At 36.1% G+C, this 12,654-nt stretch overlaps 1 protein-coding gene across 1 annotated transcript in view; it reads left to right on the top strand.

The window, feature by feature from the left end:
* CACNA1E (calcium voltage-gated channel subunit alpha1 E) overlaps positions 1-12,654 on the top strand; it is a 114,827-nt gene that overhangs the window by 32,545 nt on the left and 69,628 nt on the right. Inside the window, exon 11 of the mRNA XM_051996781.1 lies at positions 11,234-11,245. Within this exon, the coding sequence (XP_051852741.1) occupies positions 11,234-11,245 (12 nt within the window). The remainder of the gene's footprint in view (positions 1-11,233; positions 11,246-12,654) is intronic.

Raw genomic sequence — 12,654 nt, 5'->3', positions numbered from 1 at the left:
GCACCAGAGAATTCAGCTCTCTTGGCATCTTGGTATAATTGGCTATTCCCATTTCTTTGTAGAGAGACATAGAAACAAAATGTTAAAGAAAATCATTGAATTTGTCTCCTATTTGGAGGACTGAATTTCAGGGGCATTGGGTCAATTGGAAATTTTTCTGGTGGCATTTCAAATGTGTCTCCCTAAGGATCCAACTCCCATTCCTGTATTCTAACTCAATACAGTCCTAATTGTATTTATGATTCTAATAGCCTTGTTCCTAATTCTGTCTCCCTCTTAGAAATATGGTTGTACCATTGAACTCTGTCCTTTTTATACTCATGGGAAGGCCATAACTTGGTGAGTTTTGGGTCATTCTTAAGAGCAATGATATAAGCAGAGGCACAACATCAAAACACTTAGCAACACTGCCACCCAACTACCTAGAATCTATTCTAACTAGTCTTCCAAAAGACTGTTATTAAGTTTACAGAAAGGTCATTATTCCTTAGCAAGAATATGTGACTCCTAGCTGAATTCTCAATGGGATTTGCTCTATCTGCCAATTCGGAAAACTTCAGAGGCTTACATCATAAGAGGCCCACATGTCTTCATGTATGTTTTCCACAAACATATATGTTTAATATAGTGATTATAGAGAAACCTTTCTCTGCCTCTCTACAATATAAGAGAGCTCTTTATAATGTAAACTTACTAATCTCCCTATGCATGGAACTCTATTGGCCCTGTGATTGGGGTTAGGGTTGGGAAGAGGCAATATTCTCTAAGTGAGTGTTTGTTGGGGGAATCAGAAGGTAGAAAGGCTATTCATGCTACAAGTTTTGTGTTTCTTCCCAGTCTACTTTTTACATTATAAAGCATTTATAAGAACACTTGTGTCTCCTCCCACGAAAGCTAATGTCTCCTCTATGAAGTGGATAGAGGTTTTGCACTGGCTGGGCACCATTCTCCCACACTCTTAAATCTGATTCACGCTCAAGACAAGACATCACTTCATGATGTCATTGGTCCTCTTCAAAAACTAAGGATGAGCAACAACAAAGGTGTCCTAACTAGCATTGTCACTCCCTGAGCCTCATGGAGATGCAGAGTGTTCAAAGACTATAAATGTCCTGTTGTGGTTTTAAGAGAAAAGTCTGATGACTGGTTCTTTGAAAGTTTTCTCTTCCTTTCTTTTTTTTTTAATGAAGTTCTTCTATTTTCAAATTATTTTATGCCAAGGTAACAGAAATGCTTTCTCTTCTGTTTTTGAATCCCACTGCCATCCATGCTTGTCTCCAGCCTTTTGGATGAGAAGAAAGTGATGGCAACAGCCTTGGTATATCTGGGTATCTGCACATCTGAAATATTTCTTTACCTTCCCCCCAACTTGATCCACTACACTCAGAATTTACTGAATATTGAGTGAGTCATCTGATTATGATGTCAAGTTGTAGTTCAAGAGCCTATGAGCTCATATGCAATAAGGATGACACTGTTTATAATCTCAGACCTCAATTATACTAAGATTTTGTGTGTATAAGGTCCATGTAAATAAACATGTGTTTTTGCAAATAGAAGGGAAGATATTGGGACCTTAAAGATTAGCACAGGGAAAGGATTATAATGATAAATGCTGAGTCACAGTATGTCTAAACCATTTTATTTCTTAACCCCAGACGGCTTACTACTTCCTATTTGTTTCTTTGCTGCCCTGTTCCTTTGGACTAATTCATCTTAAGGATAATCAGTAGATGGTGACTAAGTAAATTCAAGGTATACAGATCTGGACTAGCAGCATAAAGAATAGGTCAGGAAGCATAAAATTCCTCATTAACCAAAAAAACATTGAATTCTTTGCCACAAAAGGCCCCTTTGAATCTTGCCATTAGCTATAGTTACATTTGATATTCTACACACAGTACTAGAAATTCCTATTGCCACTGACCATTATAATGCAGGGCTCACTAGCATATAAGATGTTTTTGGATCAGGGCTGTGTTTGGCCTTTCATCATACAATCCCCAGCCAAGAATGAAAAGTATGAGTCAATCTGTCTCTTGCTGCCAGGGGAAACTGGAATCCCCGCGTTAGCTTTTCTTATATTCTTTTCATTGAAATATGCCATTTTCCTAGAAATTTTCACTGCCCATGTCTCTGAAATTGATGGAGTATATTGAATGCATCAGAAATAGTAATAGTAATTCAGTGAAGTTGTGAATACTTTTAACAAGGAGCAAATAATCAGCATTTAAAGGGATGTTAAAGGTCAAGTAAAGTACATACAACTTTCTCAGTTTTATCTTGATGCCGGTGTATACATATGTGGCCATATGAAAGAAGTGAATATTCATGAATGAAGTATTAATATAAACCCTTATAGATTATAGCCAATAGTGTCATTAAGCATCTAATTTTCCTTTGATAGTACCATGTAAACTATCCTGTTAGATAATTTCCCAGTAGCCTTCATCTTTAAGCATGGTAAAACTGGCTTAATTTGATCACATGGAGAAATTGAGTAAAGTCTTCTGTCTTTCAAAGAAGACTTTATTTTCCATAAAGCCAGACTGGTCATCTAGTTATTCAGTTCTGTTGAAGAGACCAAAAAATTAAGAATTCATTTTTGCAGTAAGATATTTCATTCACTCAGGATTTGGGGTGCTGGCTGAGAATGTATTGGAAATTTCCAGGAGTGAGCACACAAGAATAGTGTTCTTCAAGACTTCAACTTCAACTTGTGATTGACTTCATCTGACTTTGTGCTGAGAGAAAGAAGATCAATGGCCTAACTTCTCAGGATACTTGACTGTATCATCTCATCTGTCTTGGAAATAAGCTTTTAAGGAGGGATCAGTGATGAGAAGAAAGTGACTAGAATGGAAGCCACATGGAGAGGCACTACTCAAGCCTATATACCCCTAGTTATCTTCTGGACTTTACAGAATATCTCAGCCATTGCTCATGAAAATTATGATGTCAACCTATTCTTATAATCTGAAGTTTGGATTGCTTTTCCATCCAGAGAATGAGTTTAAACGCTTTTTGTCCTAGCTTTTTGTCCTAAAAGTCTTTTAAAATGCCAAATGTACAGGGTTTTCCATGAAACAGAAAAATTTTACTAAATGTTATGACAATCAAAGCTACAATCCTGACTTCAACAGAGTAATGCACTAATGAAAGGGCCTAGCCAGCTAGTGGTGCAAAATTTTTTTAAACCAGAATTTCAACTAAGACTATGATAGTGAAAGTGCTGACTCCTCTCTAGTAATCCACTACAAATAATAAAGCCCCATTATTTTCTATTTAAAACCAAGGGTCTAAAGCCCAATATGAGGAAAGGGGCTAACATAAAGAATTTAAATAATACAGAACAATCACTAACTCAAACTATATTAGCAGAAGAGGGTTAGCCTGGCATTATAGAATTAGCTTCCAGCTGATAATAACACCTTTTTACAAAGATTTGAATAGGATGAGTATCATGGTGTATATATATGAATATTTCTAGAATATGGAGGTCAAAAGATGAAAAGAAAAATCTGATCCATGTACTGAAACCTCCTGAATAAACCTGTAAAAAACAAACAAACAAAAACAACTTTGTTTTCTTCTTTTTCTTGGTCTGAGGATCCCTTAGCTGCATTAGAGTTCAAAAAACTAAAACAAATGGAGTTTGTAAAAGATTTATACTTCATATCCAGACCCTGAGAAGTTGAGCAGGCTAAAGGGAGGTACATTGGAGCTAAACACTATTTGTTAAAACCATAAACTCTAATAAGTTGAGGGAACACAGTTTAGTAGAAAGAGCTTTGGATCAAAAGTCATGAAATCTGAATTTGATTCTTAGGCATACCACTTACTATCCATATGACTATGGATGAGTCTATGAATGTCTCAGTTTTTCCAACTGTAAAATAGGGATAATACTTGCTCTGTTGTGAGAATAAAATGGAATAAGAGATTGGCTATATGAAAGAGCTTTGAAAACCATGAGGGATGCATTATTAAAACAGTTATATCAGATTGATAGAATGATCCACAATTTTTTTCCACAAAATGCTTTTCCCAGAGCAATAATGTGAGAGAGAGAGTGATAAATTGGAGAACATTCAGAGATAGGCAACCAAAATGTCAAAGAACCTTAGGTCTGTGTCATAAGATGATTGAAGTAACTGGAGATAAGCAGACTCAGGGGAACATGATGGTTGCCTTCAAGTGTGGAAGGGCTGTTATCTGTGAGAGGGATTAGACTGGTTATGTTTGACTCCAGTGGACAGAAATACAAGTATTGAGTGAATAGAAATTGCAAAAAGACAAGTTTAGATTCAATTTCAGGAAAACCTTAACAATTAAAACTGTCCAAAGGCAGAGGGAACTTCCCTGAAAGTGGTGAATATTTCTTCCTCAAAATCTTCAAAAAGAGGCTGGATGACTACTTGTCAGGTAAGGATTCCTGAGATTCATCTCAAGTCAATTCTGTGATCCTGTAGTAAACATATTCTCTCCACCTTATAAATGAGAAAATTAAGACTTAGTTTTAATAGTATAGTGTGGAAAGCACTTATTTCCTTATAGTCAAATGTAGAAGATTCCCTTGGGAGGTAGCAGGTTTTTCCTCCTTGGAGGTATAGATCCAAAGCAAAATACCTTTTGTCTGGGGAGGAAAAAAAACTATACATACACATAGACACACATATATGTGTGTGTGTGTGTGTGTAGAAAGAGAGATAGGGAGGGAGGAGGAGAGAGAGAGAGAGAGAGAGAGAGAGAGAGAGAGAGAGAGAGAGAGAGAGAGAGAGAGAGATTCTTGTTCCCCTATATTTTGGGACTTGGATATCTCTTCCAACCTTATAATTCCAAAGTTCTTTAGAATCAGAAGACTTAGCTTGAATCCTGACTGTGATACTAGCTTTGTAAGCATGGATAGATCACTTCACTTGTGTGAAGTCTCATTAGTACAAAGAGGATATCTGTACTACCTTTCTTGTCTTGTTGTGATAAGGATTTCAGTTCTAGAGCATTTTCCTTCATTTTGTACTGTCTTACATAGTACTGTCAAAAAGCAATCTAAGTGTTGATATATATGTATATATATATACATATATATGTATATATGTGTGTGTATATATGTATATATATATACATATATATGTATATATGTGTGTGTGTATATATGTATATATATATCTCAAATATAGAAATCTCAAGGCACAGTGAAACCCAGGCATAGAAACTCAGAGTTCTTGATGGGACCAACTAAGCAATAAATAGAAGAATAAAGATTAGAAAATATTAGACCTATGGTTTCATTGACATGGAAAGCTCCCAGATGAGGAAGATTACCTATGTAGGTCAACACCTTTCTGAAACTTACAGTCTTAGAGAGTTGTCTAGAACACAGGGATGTTTTGTGCTTGCGTAGGGCCACACCAGTATGTGTTAGTGTTGCAAATTGAATCCAGATGGTCTTGGTTCTCATATCATCTCTTTCTTGACTGTGATACAAATACTCATTGATCTAACCAACTTGGCTTATCTGCTGATCCTTTTGCTTCCTGTTCAAACTATGTAATTTAGACACTAACCCCCCTCCCAATAAACAGTGAAACAGAACCAGAAGTCTCTTCAGGTTATATAATTTATCATACTTCTTAGACTCATTCTATTGATGCAAAGGAAAGGATTGATTATAAAGGAGATAACAGATGACTGGTTCCCATCAAGATTCATTCAGTCACTTAGAAGTTAAAATTGTATTGTCCATTCATTTTGGGGTAAAACATCAACATAGATGAAAGGAAGACAACTGATATTCTGGAAGAAATTCTTAAGATAGTGAATTTGAATCACACAAATTTGAAGGAGTGATTGCTTTTACCAAGTGACTATTTAAAGGAGGTGAAATGGCCAGAGTTTGTTTATGCTGACTTCATATTTGTGGAAAATGGTCAGGAGAAGACTGCCCAGGTGAGACAGCATCATTCCCTACATCTTAGACCCCTAATTGACAAGTTTCCTATTTCCTATATCCATTGCATGTAGTGTGGTGGTTATCCCATTGGGCATATATGCATTCTGTAATCTTTTCCTCATGAGGAAGGTAAAAGAAAATGTTTAGAAGGGAAATAGCAGAAGAGAAAAAAAAATGATGCTCTTTCACTAACCAGGTTTGTTTACTTAACCTGTTCAGTTTTCAGTTTTTTCCTCTGTAAAAAAGCTTTCTAACTTTAAAAACTCATGGTTATTTAGATGTATTTGCCACCTATGAAAATGACCAGTATCATAGGACTCTGCCAAGGCTATATGTAGAGGTCATCCAAATCTATGTCTCTAAAATGTTGAGTGTCAGGAGATCTTAAGCACATGGTTCTTGATTCTTATGTCTATGGACCTTTGTTTTCTATGAAGACCCACATAGACGATAGAAAGACTACCAATTCTGGAACCAGAGGATTTGGATTCATATTAGAGCTCTGAAATTTACAACCTATGTGTCCCTATGAGTCACTTAGAATTCTCTAGCAACAGTTTTCTCATATGTAGAATGTAGGGTTGTAGTTGACCTCTGAGGTCCTTTCCTGTTCCACATCTATGATTTTATGATGTCAGCCAGACCAAAATGAACTGCAATGTATAATTAAAAATTCTGATTCTTGATAGTTCATTGAGTGTGTTTTGCACACAATAGGCACTATAGATGTGGTAATGTAGAAACCAGAGTCCAAGATTAATGACTTAAATTTGAATCCTATTGAGATCTTGGTGGGACTCACAACTTCTTTGTGCTTCCATTTTCTCATTTATAATGAGAGATTAGACTAAATGACCTCTAAAGACACTTTTAATTCTGTAATTCAGTGAAATTAAATGGAATTTAATGAATTTCTGCTATATGTAAGGCACCATTCTAACTGCTATAAGAGACACAAACACAGTTTTCACCTTCAAGGAGTTTGCAATCTTTAAGTTGTCATTATTCAGTCATTTCAGCTGTGTCTGATTCTTCATGACCTCCATTTGAGGTTTGCTTGACAAAGACACTGGAGTGGTTTGTCATTTCCTTCTCCAACTCTTTTTATCGAGGAGAAAACTAAGGCATATTGGTTGAAGTGACTTGCCCAGAGTCACACAGCTAGTAAGTGTCTAAGGCTGAATTTGAACTCAAAATAACGAGTCTTCTTGAGTCCAGGCCTGGCACTCTATCCATTGTGTCTTTTAGTGATCCCACAGTTTTCCATAGGGGAGGCTAAATAGATAGAGAAATATCTGTAAAGTAACATAGTATTTGGTATCCCATGAGAGATACAGACTTAGTGTTACTACACAAATACAGGATGGAAAGGAGGGTTCATTTTCAATTAGTTCTGTTCCCATCTGAACTCTTCAGAGTTCTCTGATTCTAGGGGAAAAGAAAAGGAAAGGAGTTGGAGAATTTTCATGATTTGGGGAGAGGGGAGTAGTGCAGGGGCTAGGGATGTTGATAAATAGAAAGCCCTAACATCAAGGTAGCAACTGTAAGGACAGAGAAGTTTGAGAACTTATTGCCCTAGCTACAGTGAGAAACACAGGTAATTCACAGGAGAAATCAAATCGAGATTGTAGTTTGAGAGAGGAAACCTGGGAGCTGGAGGGGAAGATTACAGAAAAGAATGAGTGATTACACATGAAAGATCTGGAAGGCAACTTGACAACTGAGCTTGAAACAGGTTTTTTTTTGTTTGTTTGTTTGTTTTACTGATAAGAGTCAGAGCCCTCTTTGTGGAGAACAATTATTGAAAAGAAAATAACTCAGTTAAGTTTAGTTGAAATGAGGCAATGCAGAGGAGCCAATTGAATCTATTCCTTTGCTATTGATCGCTTTTAATTGGGGTCACTTTTCAAAAAAAAAATAGGCCATATCATGTAATGGGAAAGATCGCTGTTCTTGAAGTCAAGGAGATCTAGATTCAAATTCTGTCTCTAAAACTTAATAGCTCTGGTAAATCAGCTCAATTCTCTGAAGCTGCTTCCTCATCTTTCAAATGAAGATAATGATACTTATAATACCTACCTCATAGGGTTGCTGTGGTGATCTAAGGAAATAATGCAGGTAGATTCTTTCATAAATCTTAGTCATTTATTGTGAAAATAGTAAAACCACTAATTTGGATGACAGTTAAGTCTGAATCAGTGAATACATATTAGCAGAAAATTAGTTTTGTTCATTTCAAATATATCAAGTGCTCTTCACCTAACAAAGCATTTTCTAGTTGAGGTTCTAAAACAGAGAGATAGATATTCATGCATAATACATACACACATGCGAATATTTTATAATTAGCACATCATTTGTTTAAATCAAAATAGATACTACCAAAATGTGACCTTTCAAGTATGTAACATTCCCCTTATAATATCTATTTAACAGTATAATTGCTCAGAAAATTCTTTGTGCTTAGAGAATAAAACAAACTAGTTTGACCTATATTTTAATTATTACTAATTTTAGATAAATGTGATTCAAATTGTTGATGTTTTATCATCCCCATAGTACAGATGTTTATTTCTCATTTCAAATAGTACTAGCAGAGGAAACAACTGGAATCTTCATGCTAATGAAGCCAAGGATGCTTTCTCTTAGGAGTATTCCCATTTCAGTTTGTAACCTGTGATATGTTTTAAAGAGTCTTAGGGGTGACTCTAGCCTTAGCATCTCATTCTTGCCATGCTTGATTGTTACCAACTCCCAGATACAGGAATGAAGATTGGACAGAAATCCATATTAACCTTTTCCACCATATCCAGATGCATAAGATAATAATCCATAAAGGGGGGCCCATATAAAAACGCTAAAGGTGGAGAGACTTTGGTATTCTAATCCAAATATCTTATTGCATATGACCTTTGACCCAGCACCATTTCTCATCCATTTATTTCCACAGTGGGCTCCAAGTTGTGGTTTCATATGGACTGAATTTTTCCTTTGGTAGTGTTGAGGGTGGATGAGGAGATAAAAGGAGGAAGAAAAGTAAACAGGCTGCTCTCTGTCCCCCTAGTGCATTGGTTCTATGCTAGAGTAGCTCTGGGATAACCTCTATAATACATTGATATCCCCCAAAAGTAATTCCTTTTCTTCTAGATTAGGTACTTAGTGTACAATATGGGTATCAAGTATGAGACCTGATCCCATAAAAATGCTTAAAATACTCAAGACCATTAAATATAGAAACATAAAACAATCATCCATGACACATTATATTCTCCCCCAAAGTAAAGATATCTTTCTGATGCTGCTGAAATAGATATTTATCTCTTATCTCACATTTGCACTGTGTGAGTGTGAGCCACTCACAAGTTCTAGATCTCACAAGCCTTTTAGGGTATGGCTTGGTTTTTCTCAGTTATTTCAGCTGCAGTATCTTTGTGGTGAGAATGCTTCTCTGTTATGGGAATTACCTCCCACTGAATACTTCATAGCTTACTCAGAAACTCTAAAACTTGCAAGGGTTCCACAGTTGGATACCTTCATTTCTCAAGATCACTGATCACTTGACTGTCTTCAGAATAAAAGCAGAGTAGACAATAGTGACTATTGATTCAGCCTCACATAAACAAGCACATGTTCTTACCACCATGCTCTTGTTTGCGCCATTGATGCTGGTGGGTGGGGAATGGGGTTCTTGCTGTTCTCCTCCCCCTTGTTAGGAACTTAAAATAGAGAAAGTTTTGGAATAGTCCCAAAAGAAAACAAGCTTTTTCTCCCAAGTTCCCCTTAGAGCTCATAAATCAGGGCGCTCTTCCTGTCTCCTACGGCCAATCATTTTCAAAAAAAAAAAAAAAAATGCTGGTGACTAGTTGCTACATCATCTCAGCAAAGTATATATATCCTTCAAGGAATCAGGGCAAATGTTCCACAGAAAGAGACTAGAGCAAATGTCAAGCTCATTTGGAGGTGCTTAGAGATACATTCCTGATACATGAACCTAAGAAAATTAAACCCAGAGAACACCTGAGACATCCTGAGCATCCTGAGATATTGCCTTTTAGAGAAATCATGACACTCCTTTCTAATACAGTGTTTTATTTGACCATTGAAAAGATCTTTGTCAATCATCCCTTCAAGGTTGCTACTCAAGGTTGTGAGTAGCAACAGGCAATGTTGGCTCCCTCTATTATGATCATATGAAATCCTAAATTTTAAATATCCTTCTGGGCCACTGGAAAGGGTAGAATTATATAGATTGATTCCATATCACCAAGCATGAGGCAGAACTCCAGACTATCTTTTCTCACTTAGATGTCTCATTCCATACTGTGCTTAAAAAGTATCTTGGACTGGAGAATAGTCCTTGGAAGGCCATTTTTTTTAAACCATAAATGGCCCTCTGCTTACCCCCCTTCGTACTCCCCAGCATGAGACTTAGAAGGCTGATTTTTAAAGCTCTCACACAAACACCTTACTATTCTTGTATTCTTTCTCAGATATCTTTATTCTAACTCTTAGACGATAAGATCCATTGGGCCAGGGATATATTTATGTTTAAGCTTTGCAAATATCTCCCAGTTTCTTGCTGAGAGATCATGCTTTCTATATTAAAAGTTATAATGTAATGGTATCAAATCCAGGGTAGCTTTATGCCCTCTTTGCTTTTCCATTTTATAATACATTCCTTAAAAAGGCTTCTAGAAAGGCAATCAAGTTTTTTCCTGTTTGCATTTCTGAAATTCTTAGGCAGGTATAAATGTCTCATAGTGACAAGATTTTTTTCCCTAAGAATTTCCATTTCTGGTCCAGTATAATCTTCCTTTCCCTAACCTGGTTTTATATCTGTGCCTTGGAAATAGCAATCTTTGATGAAATACTTCTGTGAAATAATGGCTGCAGTCCAGATTAAAGAATACCCAATAAATCAAGAAATAAAGGATAATGTCTAAAATGGTGATGCTGATTAGAGGTAGCCACCCAAGGGCAATGACAAAGTGGCTTCCAAATTTTTACTGGGGAATTGGGAATAAACAAATGACACGTAGAGAATTCTGACCCTTTCAGAAAATGTGTTGACTCCCAGAGTGCCAAGGCTGTGAGGCAGAGACAATAGGGGTTGAGGGAGGGAGTCAATTGTGGGGAAGGAGTGGGAGAGCTCTATGGGTCTCATGCTACTTTTGTCTTTTGTCATCCTCTTGTTCTGTTTGCTTCTTAAATGTCTCTGACTACCTATCTTTTTTTTTCTCTACTCTTTTCTGGGCTGCTCTCTAATTGGATCCACCATAGGAACGCTTTGGGGTAAATATTTTCTGTGATTTTCCTTGGGGTAGAAACATGGAAAAGTGATGAGGGGGCAAGAAAAGATAGGGTTGGGTGGGATTTAGAGATAGCATATTGAAAAAAAGTTGCTGAATTGGTACAATTGAATTTCTCTCTAATTTCTTATTTTCTGTTACCCTTACCACTGAAATCTCATAGAATATTTCTTCTATACCAAAAGGTTAAAAGTTATAAAAAATTCAATTCAATATTTATTAGGCACCTACTATGTACAGGCTTGATACTAGACATTGAAGTACAGACAAAATTTAGATATAAGAAATATCATTACCTTTATGGAGCTTATAATTTAACAGGGGACAATGGTGGTTAAGACAAATAAAAATAAATATAAAACAAAGTATTACAAATTATGTGTATTAGAAAGGTACAGAACAAAAAACACCATGGGATTTAAGTAGGAAAGATATTACCAGTGGAGGGGGGCGGGACTCAGAGAAGGTTCATATAGGAGGTGACATTTTAGGTTTTTTCCATTGTGAGTAATAATAATGTACTGACGTAAAATTTGGTTTTTCACCAAATTAACTTTGCACTAGAGATTGATCTAATATATCTCTAAGAGGAGATGATTGGAAACAAAAGACTGGGCAGTATCTGGGAATTTGAATTTTAAAAATTCAAGTCCATCTTTGATTTTTTTGAACAGTCTCTTAGTTTCTTCCTCAATGGCCCCATTTTTGTTGGTGGCCATGGTTTGGTTTAATATATAAAACTTTTTCAAAGACAGAATAATTTTGGAAATGTATAGACAACATGGAATACAAAATGTGTGAATGGGGGCAGCTATTTGGCAGTGAATAGGTCACTGGCCCTCAAGTCAGGAGGATCTGAATTCAAATGTGGCCTAATACTTTCTACCTGTGTGACTATGGGCAAGTCACATAACCCCAATTGCCTCAGTCAAAAAATAAATTAATTAAATGTGTGAATGTGTGTTGTGTGTATGTATGTGTGTGTGTTAAAAGTATGGAGTGGGCTCTGGGTGATTTTCTTTTCAGTGCTACCAATGAACAAGCATTTATTAAGCACATACTTTGTGCCAAACACTATGCCAAGCACTAGGAATATAAAAAAAGAGCAAAAACATGTTTCCTGCCCTCAAAAAGCTTATCACTGGATTTCATTGAATAGGATCTATAAGAGTAATAGGTGAAACAGTGATTATAACCTTTGAGCAAGTCTAAAAGTTGAATTACCAGGTAAAATTATTATACCTGGTAATTCAACTTTTATTATTATCTCATATTTAATTTAACTTGCTTTCTACTTAAAATTTTGTATTTGAATTTTAATCCTATTTTTAATCTTTTACTTTATTTTATATTTCAGTTAAGCATTTATTTTCTCCCTCCCCCAATTTTGAA

The sequence above is a fragment of the Antechinus flavipes genome, chromosome 4, assembly GCF_016432865.1.
Source record: "Antechinus flavipes isolate AdamAnt ecotype Samford, QLD, Australia chromosome 4, AdamAnt_v2, whole genome shotgun sequence".
NCBI classification, from domain to species: Eukaryota; Metazoa; Chordata; class Mammalia; order Dasyuromorphia; family Dasyuridae; genus Antechinus; species Antechinus flavipes.
The sequence above is the reverse complement of the archived record's forward strand: the minus strand, read 5'-3'. Positions and strand labels throughout refer to the sequence as shown.